Consider the following 19,858-nt stretch of genomic DNA (forward strand, 5'->3'; position numbering starts at 1 on the left):
AATGTGATAATGACACCGACACACTGATAAGGACAGGAACACACTCTTCAATCGTGCCAGCACTGAGAATTCGTGCGATACGGGGGGTTACACCAGTGGACGAAAAAAAGCATTCATTTGGAAATTTCAATTAAATATTAGCATAGAGCGGAGAAAGCAGGCTGAAACTTTCTAACAACCTTTCAAAGGGGCTTTTCTCCAGTAGCCATCCCTGATCTCCACATGGTCATACCAGCACAAGTGGCTTCTGTACAGGTCCATGGACGTGAAGTTCAATATGATCTGAAACATGAGACAAAAATGACCTGAACCTCACAGCTTGTGCGAAGACGTTTATACTGACACTGATTCCATCACCAACAGCAATTTCAATTGTAATATTCAATTTTAGATTTACATTTACAGCATTTATTAGATGCCCTTATCCATAGTGATTTACAACCAGTAGTTACAGGGACAGTCCCCCCCTGGAGCAACTCAGGGTTAAGTGTCTTGCTCAGGGACACAATGGTAGAAAGTGAACCTGGGTCTTCTGGTTCATAGGCGAGTGTGTTACCCACTAGGTTACTACCACCAATTTGTTTGCATTTGTGAGTAATGGCACAATTTTTGAACAGTATGCACGGGCCGGTTCACCACTGTAATATCAAATTGTAGATAAAGGCACTTTATTTTGACGACTGACAGCTATCCCACACAACACATCCTTACTCTGGGTGCATAAAACCTGCATGGATCAATAAGTCAGATTCCCAGCATTAAAGATTGTGTTCTGAGTGACAGAAACAATCACACACCAACAAGAATGGTAGTCAAGATCTAGATAAATACTTTTTTGTCTTTAATCATCTTAATGATTTTCTTGTTTTACATTTCCCAGGAAAGGGAACCAGTGCCATTCTATGGTAGGTCTGTTATTAAATTTACTTCCTCAGTAAACATCTACTTCCCCTTTCATAAGAGTACTATTGGGCATTTTGCTAATTCTAACTTGTTCCTTTCTGAAGAAATTCTTTCGTCCTGCCTCTTCTCTTGTTTCCCATTATCTTGTTAGGAGCTTGTCAGTAATCGGCCCCGAGCAAATACAGCTGCAGGTCCGAACTGCCATTACGGGCACAAAGCATAGTTATGTGGTTTCAGAGCAATCCGACAATGTCCCACCAGGAGCGATGTGACGCTAGTGTGCTATGTGTGTTTATGGCGCTATTCCCATACAGTGTGCTCGCTGTACCCACATATTCGGCCCTGTTGCCATGCTGCCTACCTTCTCCCCTGGCGTGACTGATATTCTCCAGATGCAGTGCATGTAGGCGGAGTATCCATTAGGAAAGCCTGGGGACGAGAAGTTCCCGCTGCTCTCCTGAAGGCTGTCTCCACATTCTATACATGTAAACGCACAGAGAGAGAGAGAGAGAGAGAGAGAGAGAGTTTAGTGGTCTGTTCTGGACATCAAAGGCAATCTTCATTGGCTGGTACATCTACACATGAAGAACGCGCTTTTAACTGCGAGTGAAAAGCAGCTGCGAATCATATTGCGAGTGTCGGGTCAGAGGCTTTTGATGAATTATAGCACTGAGTGCCAAGACTTTCATGTGTTCAGCCTTCTATGTTTTCTGATCAAGGGTTTTACAGCATGAGAGGAGAAAAATGCTGCACTGTGTTAACGTTGCACAATGGACTGATGCCCAAACAACAGCACCACCCTCAATAAGTAATAAAGAGCAGAACCGCATGGTGAGTAGAGAATTAAAGAGATAATTGGTGCATATTTATAACTATGAAGGGTGGGGGAAGTTTTTTCCCCAAAAAGTTCAGTCAGGCCACATTTTCAGATTCAGAGGATGCGCCCCAAAATACCATCGGATGGTTCTGGTATTGTTTTCATCTGCAGAGATTTGTCTCAGTCTAGGATGATTTCCACATTGGTGCCACAGGTCGGACCGTCACAGGAAGTAAAGGCGGCTGAAGTAACAGGAAGTAAATCACACTGAGGAACTGATTAAATAAGGGACCGTCAATAAATGTTAGAATTTGTCAATGACTTGATGGCTCAATGATTAATAAATGTTCAGAGGAACAACAGCTTTAGCCTAGTGGTTAATACACTTGCCTATAAACCAGAAGACCCAGGTTCAAATCCCACTTACTACCATTGTGTCCCTGAGCAAGACACTTAACCCTAAGTTGCTCCAGGGGGGACCCTGTAACTACTGATTGAAAGTCGCTCTGGATAATAGAGTCTGATAAATGCTGTAAATGTAAAAGTAAATGGACATTTTGTGGTTTTTCGGTTTAATTTGTTAAGTGCAGGGCTTCTACCAGCCTGACATGTTTGGAAAAAATACAACACACACACACACACACACACACCCTCTCTTCTCACTCATTACCTCCCTACAGGCGTGCTTTGGTGGGTTATAAAAGAGGGAGGTGAGGACTCGCTCTCGTAAATGTTTGCTAGGCCCAGGCCGACATTAAACCATTAATGAGGGAGCTGGCAGGCAGAGGAGATGACAGACGCCGCTTGGAATGCTGCGCGAATTCTCCACCGTCCCGGGGGGGTTTTCTCCGTTTTGTTTTCCCTAAGCATCAGCAGCCCGACTAGCACGGCAGCAAGCGATGAATCTGCGTTCCTCCCACCCACAGCAAATGCCACATCACCTACCAGCTACACTACGGCAACAAAGGCATCCCACTGATCCAGAGCAGAGCTGTACTGGTCCACCCACAAGCCCTACTGACCACAGCATTCACTCAGACCACAAGCTGCATAACCGTTCATCAGCTTTAACTGTCTAGAAGGACACTTGATTTCAAAACTGGTGGCCGCAGAACTGGTGTCTCTCAGCCGGTTTGGTACAAAATCGTTTTGCAGATCAAGTGCCATTTAAACACAAGCACAATGGCACTGGCAAGTGTCCGTTGTACAATATTTACTCTGAGTAGTTGAAATTATTGCGTAAAAAAAGCTACTGTCACAGTCTTAGTAGAAAGAAGGTTCTAATTGTCTGTAGGGGTGTGAAACACAGAGGATCCAGCAAATCAATAATGTGCCCAAAAAAAAGACGATTCTGGGGCAGTCAATGCGCGACTGTTGTTGGCAATACAATCACATCTTTGTACCTGAAGAATGGATAATAATTCCCAAAGAGGAGAACAACAAAGACACATTGTCATATTTTGAAAAGGACAAACATTTAAAGTACCTTTAATTCCATTTATGGGTCAATTACAGCTCTTTTGGAGAGATGAGAGGACAAAATGAAAACTCTCTGAAACATGCAGAGACACACAGAGACACTCAGGTCGCTAATATATTTTCTGTTTTTTTTTTTTTACATTTTATTGAAGTCATTCTGTAATATGCAATGTCTTCTTCCAAACGTGTCCGTGGCTTCAAAAAAAGACCCAAAGACCCAAATTTGTCAAAAAGACCTCAAGACAGAAACCTCTGGTCAAACTACGTTGACAGAGACAAGCCAACAGACAGCAAGAAAAGAGGTCCGGCCCGGGCTTTGATGGCGGACTCGATATTTATTGTGTTTGGCAAAAGTCTGCACATTAAGCTGTCTTTACCGAGACTCCAGAGTAGGAGAAGCCGGTATTGGGACGCTTCCACTGGCACCAAGCGTCACATTGAACTAAAGTTCAGGCCACTAATTCACTGTCGCTGCACCCACCCAACAAAGCTGCAGCTGAAGAGCCTCCGCTGTATCAACACCCTGAATGCCCCAGCGAAGCCATACATCAAATGAAGGCCAATAAAGCGCAGGAGCTCCGCTCCGCTCCGCCTCGCCAGGGTCGCCGCCACCTCACTCAGATCATCCTTTGGTTTCCTTTTTTTTGTGCTTGAGTGCATTTATATTGTTGGAGAAACAGAACGGCTCAGTGTTGATGCCTCTATCTTTGATATAATTCTTATTATTATTATTAATGTGCTCTGCGGTCCCCTCTGCACACCCCAAGTCCCCACCCTGCGCTCAGTGTCCCAGGATGGGCTCCGGCAGCTGCAACCCTGACTAGGACTAAGCAGTCATGGAAAGGCAGTGAGAAATAATGATAATAAAACATGATGAATAATAAATAATAATAAAAACAATACCATCCATCTTGATAATACGATTCATCGTCCATGTGAAATTCTGATTACGTGAAAGTGATTTTGTGATACACCGCAGCACTTACATATCGCTCTGTATAAGGGCATCTGATAAATGCTGTAAATGTACAGGGTGGGCCATTTATATGGATACACCTTAATAAAATGGGAATGGTTGGTGACATTGAACACATTTTATAAGTGGTCAGAAACAGAAAGAATAAAGTTACGTTAAAACCATTGTTTTTCTTGTGAAATTACCAATAAATTTGATGTGTCACATGACCCTCTTCCTATCGAAAAAACAAAAGTTGGATCACTTCAAAATGGCCACTACGGTCACCACCCATCTTAAAAAGTTCGCCCCCTCACATATACTAATGTGCCAGAAACAGGACGTTAACATTTACATTTACAGCATTTATCAGACACCCTTATCCAGAGCGACTTACAATCAGTAGTTACAGGGACAGTCCCCCCCGGAGACACTCAGAGTTAGGTGTCTTGCTCAGGGACACAATGGTAGTAAGTGGAATTTTACTACCCTCAGCGGCACCTTGGCGGTTCGAGATTTGAACCCACAACCTTCTGATTACGAGTCCACTTCCTTACCCGCTATAGGCCACCACTGCCTAGGATGCACTTGGGTGTTTTTAGATTGTGCTCAGGATAAGTCAAAGCGAATTAACTAATAAGTAAAACCTCCCCCGTTTCAGTGAGTTGCTGTTCTCATCCGTGTTACAGAAAGCTACACGTCAACCGATGTCACAACTAGTGGACGTCTCAGCAGAGTTTACACTGTAAATGTCCCCATCCCCGTGCTGGCAGCAGGACCTTTAGGTTCCCACCCCTCCTCAGAGACCAGCTGTTCTTTTGCCTCTATCTGGGAACGAAAGCAACATCAAACTTCCTCTCCCAGGGCACTGTTTACACGCGCTCCCCTGGCCTTGCAGCCACGGCAACGGTAGCCAAGCAGCCACACCACATCAATCGCTGATGCTCGGCTATTTCCAGACTACGTAAACTGGATCTGGGAGACCTGCAGTAAAATCCTTTTTCGGGTTGGGCCACTGGCGTGTGGTGATACAGAGCACCACGCCACAGAGCGTATCATTTCCTATAGAGAGTTACACAAAATTAAAGCGATATTTTCTAAATAAATAAACTAGACTTTCATTTCGGGGAGGTTATGGGGCAAATTTTTTTCCCCCAAAGTTGACACCGTGAGGCATATTATATATTTGCAATTTCAACTTCACCGCCCAATTTCACAGTTAAGCGAAATGTGATTAGTAAGACAAGAGAACAGAGCGTTCAAGAGTGAACTAACTACAAAGCCCACAGATCAGAAGAAACCTTCACCGAGGTCACTCACTTATCTGTTACATCATTATTGTTCTAGATATAACATTTTAACATGTTGCTGTTTATAATAAATATATTGAATTGAGTAAATATGTTAGAGAGTTCTAATTTGTGCTCATATATAACACTCACTAGGCCGTTTTTAGTTAGGGGGGTCCTTAAAAATTCGGAAAAAGTTTGAGTACTGAGTACAACAAATAATGCTTCACCCACTCCAACTACAGTTAAAGACCCTAACAGGTCAAAAAAAGTCAGAAGTTTGAACGCATCTATTCATGTATGGGTTTTACTTTTTTTTTTAGCATTATATAATAAAACTGAAGATGCAGGACTATGAAATAACGCACGTGAGTTTATGTAATAAACAAAAAGCAAAAAAGGCAAAACTCAAATCAGGGAGTTTCACGCTCTTGACTTCTCTCCACCACCTTAAATTAGACAACGGGGACGGTTTCCAACGGTCCCAACACTTTCTTATCATTCGCTCATGTTAATGAGCATGTCATGAAGCGGCTTTTGATGAACAATAGTGAACAAATCAGCCATGATGGTAAAAAGCGGCGACCCTGAAAAAAATAGATTCTTCAAAAATACTTCACTTTCTCCTGATAGAACAAATACTAAATATGCTTCTTGTATTAAGATTCTTCAAAATGGCTCCATCGTAGTCTCCATAACCGCCATCGAGTCGGTGCGTCCACATTTTTGACTGGTAGTGTATGTTCACGGAGATCAGCTGACAGACCGGAGGAAGGACATTGCACCGTGTACAAGGAACTGAGGTGACCTCTAAATGCCCAAAAAAGGCATTACCATTGCAGCGTTTTTTTTTGTTTTTTTTTACAGCATTTGGCATTTTCACTAAACATATTTCTAGTTGGCTGACACAAAAACAGAAGCCGGAATTTTCCCAGCGCTTTACTGCTCGGTTATTTAACGAAAAACCCTCGCTGTCAGACTCAGGGGCTCTTACTTGGACACTTGTAAAGTTTGCGCGCTTGGGCGATGTCCCCTTTGCTCAGTCTTGTTCTCTGTCCAATGGGCGGCCGGACCCCGTTGACGTCGTAGCGCGGCAGGATGGTGTCCAGGAAAATCCCTCTGCATTTGGGGAACAAATTTGAGCATCACAACAAAACCCAAAACTCTCAAGCACCCACATGTACGCACACATTTATATGAACACAGACACAAAAGCATTTTCTGGAATACATCAGCACGCTCCAGCACCTCCTGACTGTTATTACTCCAACGGTACAAAGCGTGGATGCTACAGGCCAGAGATATGCTTGTGCTGGGCTGGCAACTGGCTGGGTGGGCCGGGAGCCAAAAGGCTGTTATCTGTGCAGGCTTAGTCCTCTGTGAAATGATGGGAGGGGGAGGAGAATTAAAAAAAAAAAAAATGTGTAGAGCGTGATGTGTGGTGTAGAGAGGTGTGAGTGACGTGACTGACACAACAACGCTCCTGAAATCCCAGTATCGGCACTCGTGTCCAATGCATTAGTAATAGTTTAGATAAAGATCTGTGCTGAGACATACTGTACTCGGTGCGTCCTGCCAGGCTGGGGGCGGAGTGGCCGCGGAGCCAGAAGAGGGAGGCTGTACATCTGATTCCTTCTGAATCATAGCCTCTCGGGGGAAGGAGGGGGACTGGGATCCCCGACAGCTCGCAAATTCTCAAAACAAAATCGCGCATCGGCAACGGGTTCAAAGGTCACGCGCTGTTACACAACACTGCCACGAATTCAACTCCAGCACCGGTCAGCGGGAAGGCCCTTCTGGGAAAAAGGGCAACTGTGACATCACACGTGGATGTCATGCTGCCGTATGCTGAGCTGTAAACAGTAATAAACAGGACATTAAATGTCACAACAGCGTTTCGTGTCTGCAGAACACATAATCCCTGTAAATAAATAGTATTGCACAACAGACGCAGTCAAACACATGGCAGGCTGACATGTGCTTGCGGGAAAAGGATGCATATTGTATGCATCAAATGATATATATGCAATAATATTTTAATTTGTAATACTGTCCTTTTGAGCCGGTCCCCCGGCAGTGGTGGCCTAGCGGCCCCGTAATCAGAAGTTTGTCAGTTTGAATCCCGATCCGCCAAGGTGCCACTGAGGTGCCACTGAGGAAAGCACCGTCCCCACACACTGCTCCCAAGGGCGCCTGTCATGGCTGCCCACTGCTCAGCAAGGGTGATGTTAAAAGCAGAGGACACATTTCAATGTGTGACTGTGTGCTGTGCTGCAGCGTTTCACAATGACAATTACTTCACTTTTAAAATGAACTCATAAATCCCCCTCCGGACTGAACTGAAGACTGGAAATAACAGATTTGCTAGTTTTTAATTCCTGGCAGTTCCTGTTTTATAGTGCCCTTTCGCATGTTTCCTCCTCGCCCATCCATCGTCTCACCTTCTCGCTCCTCCGTTCCCATGGCACGGGTCCATCAACCGCAGGCATTTGCAAACAGAGCGGCCTGTGCTAACAGTGCGAACGCAGCCGCCCTTCCCTCCTGCCCACCTCCAGAGCACCGACGCTCCAGCCCCGACTGTCAGCTCAGACAAAGCACACACTGGTAGCTCTTTATTTGCCTTGGCCAGGCTCCATGTGCCAGGAGCTGAAGAACTATCCCAGGAGGGACTGTGCGGGCGGGGGATAAAAGGCGAGGCGACACTGGTGGGGCTGCATGGCCCACAGACAAAAAGAGCGAAAAGGGTGTTTTCGCCTGTCCCCAGGAGAGACTTCAGAAGACGAAAGCAGTCCATGAAATCTTCCCAACATCAGCGGGAGCAAAAGCCCTGGTTTCCCACGGAGATTTACAGTAAAGCGAATCCAGCGCACGCGAGGAGTCTGGTAGGGGCGGTCAGAGAGGAGATGTAGCCACATAAAAATCCAGCCGGTCCGATTTCTGAGGTCATGAAGGTCAAGCCTGACATGTTAACCATATAACAAATGGGTGAATAATCTAAAAAAAAAAAATTAGTTAATGTATGGACTGATCGTTGTTTACATGCTCCACTTTGCTCAAACTGACTCCACTTGTCATTACACTTGTTCAATGCAACGGGGAAACAAACAGGGACAAAGACACACACACACAGACCCGCTGGCCTATTGGAATCCAGTCCTCAGCGCCCGCCACGAAGTAGAATTTCCCTCCAGTTCCCAGAACCCTGCTGCTCCGAGCACGCGGCGGTTTGTTTAGGATGCTGTCCAAACAGTCAGCAGCAACAGCAGTGAGCTGAGGTGGGCGGGGCTTTTATTCAGCGATGACCAGCTGGTTCTCGTATCAGACGTGTGTAGTAATGCTCCGGAGCCTGGCTGCGATCCCTCGCTCGCCCGCACTCGTGCGCCCCGGCTCATATTACAGTCACTCCAGGGAACAATGGCTGCAGGCCGTCAAAACTGGTCCAAAACATTCAGAATCACGCCAGTGCGGGGAACGAGGAGGTCATCAACAACCTCTCCGGAGGGCACTGAAATCCGGCCCGAGGGACCTCCCCCCCCCCCAGGAGTTAAAGCACAGAGTGAAAAATCGGCAGCAGGGAGAGGTGAGGAACACGACCAGGCACAGATGTTGCCTCAGATGCCCTGGCTGGAACCCGGAGCAGCGCCTGCCGAAGCGCCGTGTAATAAGCACAGCGGTCATCTGGCACAGGCCAGCCCCGCTGGCACAGGCCAGGGCTTCTTTTAAAGGGGGATAAAACTTCCAGCCGCTCCTTCTCCTTGATCGACCTTGACGGCACGGTTGTGCCGCGCAGTTCTATCCACTGGCGGGTTATAAAGCCCGGACAGGGTTCTGCGGCACTGTTCCATCCTCGCATTTCACCAGATTTTCTTACAGCCCCCGGCTTTTTAGCAATGTCAGGTATTGCATTCCGAAAACCCCTTTGCGCACAGAAATACACAACGTTGAGTGGAATAAATGAAAATGAGAGGCGACAGTGCGAACGCTCTGCTTCCCAACAGGGATCAAAGCCACTGACTGATGTGCAGGAAGATATTAAGAAATAAAATGTCACAGGATGGGATTTCAATTTAAAAAAATGAATTTGTTGGGTATTAAAAGAGACAGCAGCACCCAGTGAGCCTGATCTGCAATCTCAGTTGCCTTTATCATCCTGGTTGGGAGTGCATGTTTATAAGGCTATCTGATTGTGTGAAATGTTATCTATTCACGAGATTTTCACAATGTTGAGATACATATCATAATCCACTTCATTATTGTATTCTAATGTAGATTTTGACAGCTTTGCATGAGTAATTATGGGGCAAGGGCCATTTCTCATTCTATTTTGTGGTATTTATCAGACACAATCAGTAGTTACAGGGACAGTCCCCCTGGAGACATCCAGGGTTAAGTGTCTTGCTCAGGGACACAAAGTCTGTATTTTTCAATGCTATGGGGTGAATTATTAAAATAAAAAGCTCCATCAGGATAGAGAACAACATCTTGTACAGTTGGTACAGAAAGAATTCAGAAGCCCTTAAAATTGTTCACTCCTTGTTATATTGCAGCCATATTTAAAAAATAATTTAATGTTAATGTACACACAGCACCCCATAGTGACAGAAAACACAGAATTGTTGACATTTTTCCAAATTTATTATCTCAGGTACTGTCCATTTCTTCTGATCATCCTTGAGATGGTTCTACACCTTCAGCTGTGTTTGATTATACTGGTTGGACTTGATTAGGAAAGCCACACCCCTGTCTATATAAGACCTTACAGCTCACAATGCATGTCAGAGCAAATGAGAATCATGACGTCAAAGGAACTGCCTGAAGAGCTCAGAGACAGAATTGTGGCAAGGCACAGATCTGGCCAAGGTTACAAAAAATTCTGCTGCACCTAAGGTTCCTAAGAGCACAGTAAGGTCTATGTTCCTTAAATGAAAGACGCTTGAGACAACCAGAACCCTTCCTAGAGCTAACCCAAACTGAGCTATCGAAGGGAGAGCCTTGGTGAGAAAGGTAAAGAAGAACCCAAAGATCACTGTAGCTGAGCTCCAGAGATGCAGTTGGGAGATGGGGGAAAGTTGTAGAAAGTAAAGTCGGCGCTTCATGGTACGATGGAAGCCTCTCCTCAGTGCAAGACACATGAAAGTTTGCTAAAAATACCTGAAGGACTCCAAGATACCTAGCCTGGTGAGACCAAGATGGAACATTTTGGCCTTAATTCAAAGCGGTGTGTATGGATAAAACCAGGCACTGCTCATCACCTGTCCAATACAGTCCCAACAGTGAAGCATGGTGGTGGCAGCATCATGCTGTGCGGTGTTTTGCAGCTGCAGGGACAGGACAACTGGTTACAACTGATTAATGTGGCCAAGTACAGGGATATCCTGGTCAGAAACCTTCTCCAGAGAGCTCAGAACCTCAGACCGAAGGGCTGAAGGTTTACCTTCACACAAGACAATGTCCCTATGCACACAGCTAACATAACGAAGGAGTTGCTTCACAACAACACAACAGCCAGAGCCCTGACTTAAACCCAATTGTGCATCTCTGGAGAGACCTAAAAATGGCTGTCCACCAACATTTACCATCCAACCTGCCAGAACAGGAGAGGATCTGCAAGGAGGAATTGCAGAAAGTCCCCAAATCCAGGTGTGAAAAACTTGTTTCCCAAAAAGACTAATGGTTGTATTAGATCAAAAGGGAGCTTCTACTAAATACTTGATATTGATATTTCAGTTTTTCATGTTAATACATTTTCAAAAATGTCAACAATTCTGTGTTTTTGTCAATAGAAATGTAAGGGGGTCTGAATACCTTTTATCTTCAAGACAGGTCTTTCAAGGTATCATGGGGAGGTGAGAAATCTGTCTTCTCTAGGGTAACCACAGGGGTTCCACAAGGCTCTGTACTTTGCCCCCTTCTATTTTCAATATACACTCACTTACTCGGTCACATCATCCGATCACATGACTTTTCCTATCACTCCTACGCTGATGACACCCCGCTCTATTTGTCTTTCCCACCAGAAGATAAAAATCTCGGCCTGTCTCTCGGACATATCGGCATAGATGTCCTGAACTTATCCAAAACTCCCCTCAGCAAAACCTCTCAATTCAAATTGGCTCAATACTGTTAACACCTACGGTGTCTGCAAAAAGCCTTGGAGTTTGGATTGACGACAAACTGAGTCTGAACCATCATGTTGCTGCAATCTCCAGATCCTGCAGGTTCACTCTCTACAACATTCGCAAAATTAGGCTTTTTCCTTCACAACAGGCTCCTCGTCCAGGCAATGGTCATCTCAAAACTCGACTATTGTAACTCTCTCCTGGCTGGAGCCTCGGCAGTCATCTTCAGTCAGCCGAAACACACCCATGTCACGCCTCTTCTCACCTCTCTCCAACGGCTCCCGGTAGCTGCTTACATTGAGTTCAAATCCTTGATGCTGCCTACAGGGCTGTAAATAGAAGTGCACCCACATATATAAAACACACTACTAGCTAGCTACACTCCTGCACGCGCTCTCAGATCTGCAAAAAAAACGAGACAGAAAATTCCCTCTTCAGGGGGTCTCCTTTGTTGTCCCTGGCTGGTGGAACAACTTGCCCTGCTCCATTCGACTAGCCGAGACAACTACTACCTTTAAGAAGCAGTTGAAAACCCGCTTATTCAAAATGTATTTCAGACAAGTCTAACACTTACACACGCACATGCACACACACTCAATGTACAGGGCGTTCCTGCAACATGGTGTGTTTATATAGAACCAGGTTATAAACGCTCAACAACCCCATACATGACTGGTGTTCACAAGGTCCGAATTGACAGCCACCCCGGGCCAAAATCCAAAACAAAATGCCTGGCTCATGCTGGGAATGATCAAAAGCCCTTTCACAAGGACCCTTCCGTCGCGTAATGAGGCGGCTGACGGCATGAAAAGGAGAAGCCTTTTTACAAGGAGCCATGGCGCTTCAGGAGGAGTGGCGAGGACGACTGAGACGGAGCACAGCTCAGGAACCGGGTCGACGAGCATGTTCACGGGAGCCCGAGAGAAGAGGGGCTAAATCGAAGCAGCCTGTCAGGGGCCAACTTGGCCAACTCAGCCTTCCCCTCCCCAATCCTTGACACGTGAGGAGAGACGATGGGAGATTGTGAAAGCTCAGCAAGATCCGGGCCCAGGAACAGCAAGGGATGCTCCGATAACACAGTCAGACCCAGAACTGCTGACGCCACCAGCCAAGGTGACCCTCAGGCAATCAGAGTAAGCTGAGCAACAAGCCAGGCGGTGGGTTTACACTTACAGCCCAGCACGGCTGCGTCGGCTTACCGGAACTTAACTTGAACAAAAATGCGGAATTGGATAAAAAGGAGGAAGGCAAAAGCAGTTTAGGAAAACACATGTTGACATTTGGAAGTAAAGTCATTAGAGAGGATACTTACCCCATGGGGTTAAAAAAATTAAAACCGAAGAAATGAATTAGGTACTCAATGCAAGGGGAAAAACGTTAAACTAATCTACTAATAATAAATTCACACTGCAATATCTGCTGTAAGTGCAGTTTTATTATTATTTTAAATTCTATGTCCGACAAATTAGCATTCAAACCAGGGGGAGCAATTCTTATCCACAGGGGTCCCACTGGTGTGTATATGAGTTTTTGCAGCAACTCTGTAACTAGAGGACTCCAGCCTCTCAACGGTTGTCCCCAAAAAGCCTGCCAAAAAACACGCTTGCCTTCGATTACACTGGAGACCCATGGTGAGCTTTGGCCTACAGGTTCCGCAGTAAATGGTCAAACGGGTTTTGGCAAGTTGTATCTATTAGCATAGAATAGAAATATACAATGTAGAAAGTTTATGAATTCATGGCTCTTACTCTATTAGACATTTTCTGAAACGTGCTTTTTAAGTGTTGCCAGATTGGTATGTTACTTAATTTAAATGTAACTAACTAATCTAAAAGATTAATTTAATTGAAATTCTATAACAAAAACATATATGGCCTGCATTTAGCTATTAAGGATTTTGACAGTCAAATACTGTCAAAATCAGCAAAAAAATACCATAATTTTCAGCAAATGACAGATTGCGTCTTTCTTGACCTGAAAAAATATCACTTGCAGATGGAACAGAATAATTCCCACAGGAGAGGCTGGATTACTGGGGGTATTACAATGTTATCTGCAGCCGTTTTCAGCAGGCGCCCCCATTTTTGTACTGTCCTTCACCGAGCTGAATTTCTGATGCACCTCTGGCACTTATCAACAATGCAAGATCCAGCTGGCGCACTGGGCAGCCGCTCCAGGAGAGAGGCATAAAGGCCGAGAGGCAGGAGGGAGGCTGCATTCCGCCCCCCGGCCTCAATGTCAGCAAGCAGGAAAACAAGCGCAAAGGGAAAAGTACAAAGCACAAGGTGTGAAGCGCGGCAGGACAGAATCACAGCCTGGAGGCTCCCAAATGACACGCACACACTGACTGAAAGGTCAGATCCTCCTGGTGCAGAAGAATGAAATGCAGACAAAGCCACCAGTGCTTTGAACCAAAAGGCAAGGTCTTTTGATGACTAACGTCTTCATAGTGGGAGGAAAGGCTCTAGGTTTACGCTGTTCAGACAAAATTTCGGCGCAGCTCAAGCCAAATCAAGAAATCTGTGGAATTTGTCTGGGCTGCACCATGATTTGAGTTAATATTTAATTCTGTGGTGGTGTTAAAACCATGTATTGGGCAGGAAGGGACCATTTATACAGTAGCAAGCCTGAGATATGGGAGATAAAAGATCTTATTAAAAAATTACTTTCGGCACATATAGTTGGGATCATCAATTGAACATTTCGTTTAACCAGCCAGGGGCTGCAGCATCGCATGTGGTTTACTGCCTCACATCCCCAGGCATTAGACGTGATCCCTAGCCCATAATGAAACACAGACGGCAGGCCCACCGTGCAATGTGTAGCACGCCCACCGACCAAAATCTGTTCATATGAAGTGATATTATTGCTTTACTTCCAATATTCGCAGAAATTTCTAACCTCTTCCATAAGAGGTCAACTTTTTTTTTTTAAATGTAACTGATGAGATTCGGCTTTGTGCACACTGTGCGCGGAGACTTTGCGAAGGGGTGGAGCTGTACTACCTGGAGAATGTGTTCCTGGCATAGTGCATGATGCTGTCAAAGTCGTAAACTTCGCCCAGAGAGTCGACTTCACCCGGCTCCATCTTGAGGAAATTATACTCCTGCCCTGAGAAGCCAGAAAGAGCATTAATGAGAAAGCCTGGCCCCCTCCTGCACCAGGGAAAAGAAAATATCAGAGAAATTAGTAATCCGACACGACCCACGGCGCCAGCTACAGGAGATAAGTAGGTCACGGCATGCCAGTTCATGACCAATAACCACAAACTGTCATCCTGTCTTCATTAGCGCAAACCCATTTCCTGCCCTAACACACAATACCTGTCATGTGTGGTTATTTATCCCAAGACGCCTCACGTGGCGGGTGACTTCGTCAGGTCGGACGTTCATTACTCAAATTACCCGTCCGCTCACCTTCCTAGAAAGCTGCTATGCAATCCCTGGTAACAACAGCTGAGGGATTCGGTGACCTTCTTCTCACTTTACTTGGCAGACGAGCGTCTTAACCTTGCCTGGTGGAGTGCTCTTGCTCCACAGCACTACAGGAGCCCCGGAGCAACGCTCGGCTGCGACTGTCCGACAGAACTCCGCCTGGAGAAGCTGAAGAGATAACCGAGATGACCTCGCCGGCCACGTTACCTGGCTGAATGTTGTCCCTGACGATGCTGACGTGGTCGTCGCGGTCCGGCCGCGTGTGCTCGTGCCAGAAGCCGATCACGTGGCCCAGCTCATGCACCACGATGCCGAACTTGTCACAGTTCTTCCCGATGGATATGGCTTGGGGACCGCCTCCTCTACGGCCCACATATGAGCAGCACCTGGGAGCAAAAAAAAAAAAAAAAACAGACAAAATGGCCATAATGCAATAATCTGGAAAGCACAGAAATGTGGTCCAGCGTTCAACTGTTCTAGTCACGATAAGTCGTAGGTTCAAATCCTGCATCCCTCCTCTAAACGCATAACCCAGGGGTACCGAGCCTGTAATTAGTGGAGGGAAGACGCACTGGATCGGAGCAACAGATGAATAAGTACATGCAAATGTTCTCACACACACACACACACACACACACACATTTCGAAATGTCAGCAGAGTTTCTTTAAATGAACAGTGAAGACATCCAGCATGAACTAAACACACACGCTCACACACACAGGGAGGAGCGTTCTGTCAGGGTGTCATTAGTGTCAAGCCTCTCTGTACAGTCTCAGATGACAAAAACACAAACCCAAGAACATACAAATACACACAGACACAAAACGCAAACCCAACAAGCTGGGCTTTAGTGGGAAAAAATGTGCTTGCACACACACACACACGCACACACACACACACACACACAGCCTGTGCAAACCCAACAGGCTGCTCTCTAATTACCGAGAGTCCAGCCCGAGCCTCCAGAGCCTCGCCTTGAACTTTGCGCCGGGTGGATGAGGGTCTGCTGAATATGCAGCGCAGCAGTAACTGCTGCCCACCTGCTGGATCTGCACAAACAGCTGATCACTCAACAAGACCAATGCATTTTGGTGTCTTTACAATGGCAATCCTGGTCTGAAAATATGCCCCGGGGTGGGGGGGGGGTTCGCATGACTGAGGAAGCGCATAACTTTGACAAAAACGGAAACGAGAGCTTTTCACTTGCTGTTGGGTGCAACACAAGCAGAAAACCACATGCGACCCAAGCATTCTGCAGCGAGGGACGTCTTCTCTACCAGTGGGGGGTGTAATTACCAGGACGGACACGGATGGGCTGAGGACGCGTAGGACGCGCAGGGACAGAAGAAAGGCGGGAGCACGAGGACTGGAAACCACAGAGGAGGCAGGAGGAGGAGGAGGGAGAAATCTCAGTGTGGGAGAGATGAGTGAGAGCGCTTCCTTCCTGGAACAGAAAGGCTCCCCAGGATGGCGACAGACACACACACACACACTCTTACTAAAACACAGCATGTGTACTACACCACGCCCATAAACTAACACCCTCACATACACACACACACACACACACACACACACACACACACACACACACTCAGTGGCTGCTGATCACATGGATCCAGGTGAGGACAGTGGCCCAAGTTCTGGACTACAGACTCACCCACACGGCCGGTAGGTGAAGACAATGTAGCTCTCCTCTTGCGTCCTCTCAATGAAAGTCACACAGGTGTGTTTCTCCCAGTGCCTCATGGCCTGCCGGAATATGGCCCTCTGGCTGCCTGGGAAAGGCCCGGAGAACACAGATCAATGCACACACACACACACACACACACACACACACACACGCACACACACACGCGCAAACACACACACACACACACACACACACACACACACACACACATTAGCGAAGTGCTAACTGAGCAGTGATGTGGCAGAGCAAACAAAGACCCTGGTGACTCATAATAAAATGCAAATTGCAGCAGGGAAATGATTATGTGTTTCAAAGGTGTTCAGTTGTGATATGGATTAGGAGTTTGGCATTAAAAAAACACACATAAAGCATAACTCCCACTCATTCAAATGCAAATGTGGCCGTGTGGCAGATGGCATTTTAGTGACAACTGCCAATGCAACAGGAAATTTAATATCATAAAGATAGTTGTGTCTCCAACAACTCTTAAACTGTACAAATTGAAAGGAAACAGAAAAAGCAGTGATTGTCAACTGGTGGGTCTCAAAACCATTTTCAGTGGGTCGTGGTCCTTTGTCTTGTCTGTTCACACTCCTTTGCTGTAGGTTGCCATAGTGCTCAGATGTGAGTTAACAACTGCCATTTCAGTTCATAGAAGACCTAGAAACGTATGCTAAATGCAGGTATGACAAAGACTATATTAAATAGGGTGACCAGGCTTCCTCTTTTCCCCCGGACATGTCCTCTTTTTGACACCTGGAAAAGCATCGGCCGGGTTTTTAGAATTGTGCAGGTTTTTGAAGCTGCTTCATGTCATTAGTCCCATAGTGAGCATCCTACACACCTATTCATTTACATTGGCAAGTGGATTGGCTCTCCCATTCCCGACTGCGCTAGTCAACGTCCCAAGAAACCTCCCCTTCCCTGCTGCACTAGTTCTAAAAACACTTTGGGATTAGTTAGAATTAAGTGGAAAGAGAATATTTTCCTCTATAGCAGGGGTGTCAAGATCTCTTTATATAGATCTATTATTATGGCCCTGCAGTGTGTAGGGTTGATAACACACAACCTACAGATGCCATAATTCAGTACTTCAGTTGCCTTTCCAAATGTAAACTTTAAGCTGCAGCAGAATCTGTATCTGTTTCCATGTCGATGGCAAATGAAAGCAGCTCAAAATAAATTTTTCATGCTTAAAAGTTACCAAAGCACCGTGCAAACCCAGTGTGTAAGGCACTCAGTTAACAAGTAAAGTGTGCACTGCATTATGTGATCTGTAGTTTTACACTTGTGCTTTATAGCATCACCACTTGGTTGTCATTTTGGTTTATCTTAAGATTTATTGTATTGGTTTACTGTGATAACAAGCTTCGCAGTCGACCACTTATGTCGTCAGTCTTTGACGCAGCTGACCGGGGTTCGAATCCCAGCTTCATCAACCTTTTGGGGCAGTGGTGGCCTAGGGGGTTAGAACTGCCCTGTAATCGGAAGGTTGCCGGTTCGGATCATGAGCAAAGCACTGTCCCCACACACTGCTCCTCGCGCGCCAGGCATGGCTGCCCACTGCTCACCAAGGGTGATGGATAAAAGCAGAGGACACATTTTGTTTGTGTGACCGTGTGCTGTGCTGTGTATGACAATGACAATCACTTCACTTTTCATATTATATCATCTCAGGTTCAAACCGCACCATTATTTAATTTAATACATTTATGAAGTTGAAAACCACTACTCTAAAGGACACAAGCCATTTATCACAAATATTTTTTATGCTCACATGAGGTGGTATTTCAGTTGTTTTGAAAATGTAGATTACACAAAAATGCTATGGATCTTGCATCTAGAGGCCACATAAATGCTGTAAATGTAAATATGCATTATACATGTCATGTATTTCTTATTAGCTTTGTGCATTTTTGCAGGCCACCTTATACAAAAGTACACTGTAGCATCTGTCATGACCAAGTCAAACAAAGCAAAGACAATTATAAACATTTTCTAAAAAGCATACATTTTCACTTTTTATCATTCTGGCCACATTCGAACTTTCCCTCCTAAGCTGCGACACCCTAAATATCACCGTCTGTCGACCAAGTTATGAAATCCTTGAAAGCTGCAACCACGGCCCTGCCAAAATTCCCGCTGGCTGACGTAGCCCATTAAAGACACAGCTGATATAAGAGTCGGCCCTTACCACTGAAATTCCCGCTGATCACGTAGGGAATGACCCCCTCGGGCCACACTCTCTCAGGTCTGGAGGTTGCCGCCCTTTTCCTGCGGTGAGAGCCTTGCTGTTTTGGCACGGATCGGGTATCATTGGCAGGAGAGCCTGTCATTCACATGGTGAAAGCAGGCAGCCAGATATTAAAGTCTGCAAAAATACTACAAAAACAAACGTGCATATGCGATCCCACAACTTTTTTTGGGGCTCTGTTTTATGCATTTTTACACTTTATATCTGTCATTCATATTATTCAATCTGCAAAGGCCTCATTTTCCTCCGAGTCTAAAAGTCGCAGTGGGAACAGCGAGATCTGAGGTCACGGCACACATCTTAAAAACGAAACACAATGAAATCCGGTTCCAGACGAATAAACGTCACCCACATCTGGGGCGAAATTCCTGATGACCACACGACTGACCGAACTTGAATTACATACAGCAAGCGCTGCCTTTTCACTAATTCAATTAGTTAGCAGGAGAATTGTTTGCATTGATTATTATGATGTAATAAGTTTTTAAGTCACTGTAATCAATGCAAAACCACCCCCCAGTTCGTGATGTAGACGGGGTAAGACATCAGTGGCGGGAAGGGACCGTGAGACCGCTTCATGCATGAAACGGACACATTTTAAAAGATAAATCGATATTTACTGGACTGTGGACCTGCCTGCTGTACTCACTCACCTGCAAGTGTGTGGCTGAGGTTCTGTATGGTCCTCTGAGACACGTCCACCACCCTGTCCACCTTGAACATTCGCATGTCCTCTTCGTCCAGTGCAATGTCCCCCAGGTATGCAACTGCCAGAAAAAAAGATAGGAAATGAGAAGAAATTCGAGGGAAACTAGAGGGACATATTCCCTCCATCGCGTGCTGTTGAGATGACAGGATTCTGTTCTGGTCTCAATTAGCAAAACAATCCATTTCAAATATGAGGAACAACAGCC

At 45.7% G+C, this 19,858-nt stretch overlaps 1 protein-coding gene across 2 annotated transcripts in view; it reads right to left on the bottom strand.

Annotated features, from left to right (window-relative positions):
- The window catches only part of bmp1a (bone morphogenetic protein 1a), a 41,301-nt gene that overhangs the window by 9,942 nt on the left and 11,501 nt on the right, over positions 1 to 19,858 (bottom strand). Inside the window, exons 2-9 of one of the 2 annotated variants that reach the window (XM_028995111.1) lie at positions 19,598 to 19,711; positions 18,885 to 19,019; positions 16,658 to 16,775; positions 15,204 to 15,382; positions 14,568 to 14,673; positions 6,438 to 6,562; positions 1,265 to 1,380; positions 180 to 282 (exon numbers count right to left, since the gene is read on the bottom strand). In XM_028995111.1, coding sequence (XP_028850944.1) covers positions 180 to 282; positions 1,265 to 1,380; positions 6,438 to 6,562; positions 14,568 to 14,673; positions 15,204 to 15,382; positions 16,658 to 16,775; positions 18,885 to 19,019; positions 19,598 to 19,711 — 996 coding nt within the window. Of the gene's footprint in view, positions 1 to 179; positions 283 to 1,264; positions 1,381 to 6,437; positions 6,563 to 14,567; positions 14,674 to 15,203; positions 15,383 to 15,939; positions 16,047 to 16,293; positions 16,560 to 16,657; positions 16,776 to 18,884; positions 19,020 to 19,597; positions 19,712 to 19,858 lie in introns of those variants that run through there. The other variant, XM_028995112.1, reaches the window with a different exon arrangement.

Source organism: Denticeps clupeoides, chromosome 11, assembly GCF_900700375.1.
Source record: "Denticeps clupeoides chromosome 11, fDenClu1.1, whole genome shotgun sequence".
Lineage (NCBI taxonomy): Eukaryota > Metazoa > Chordata > Actinopteri > Clupeiformes > Denticipitidae > Denticeps > Denticeps clupeoides.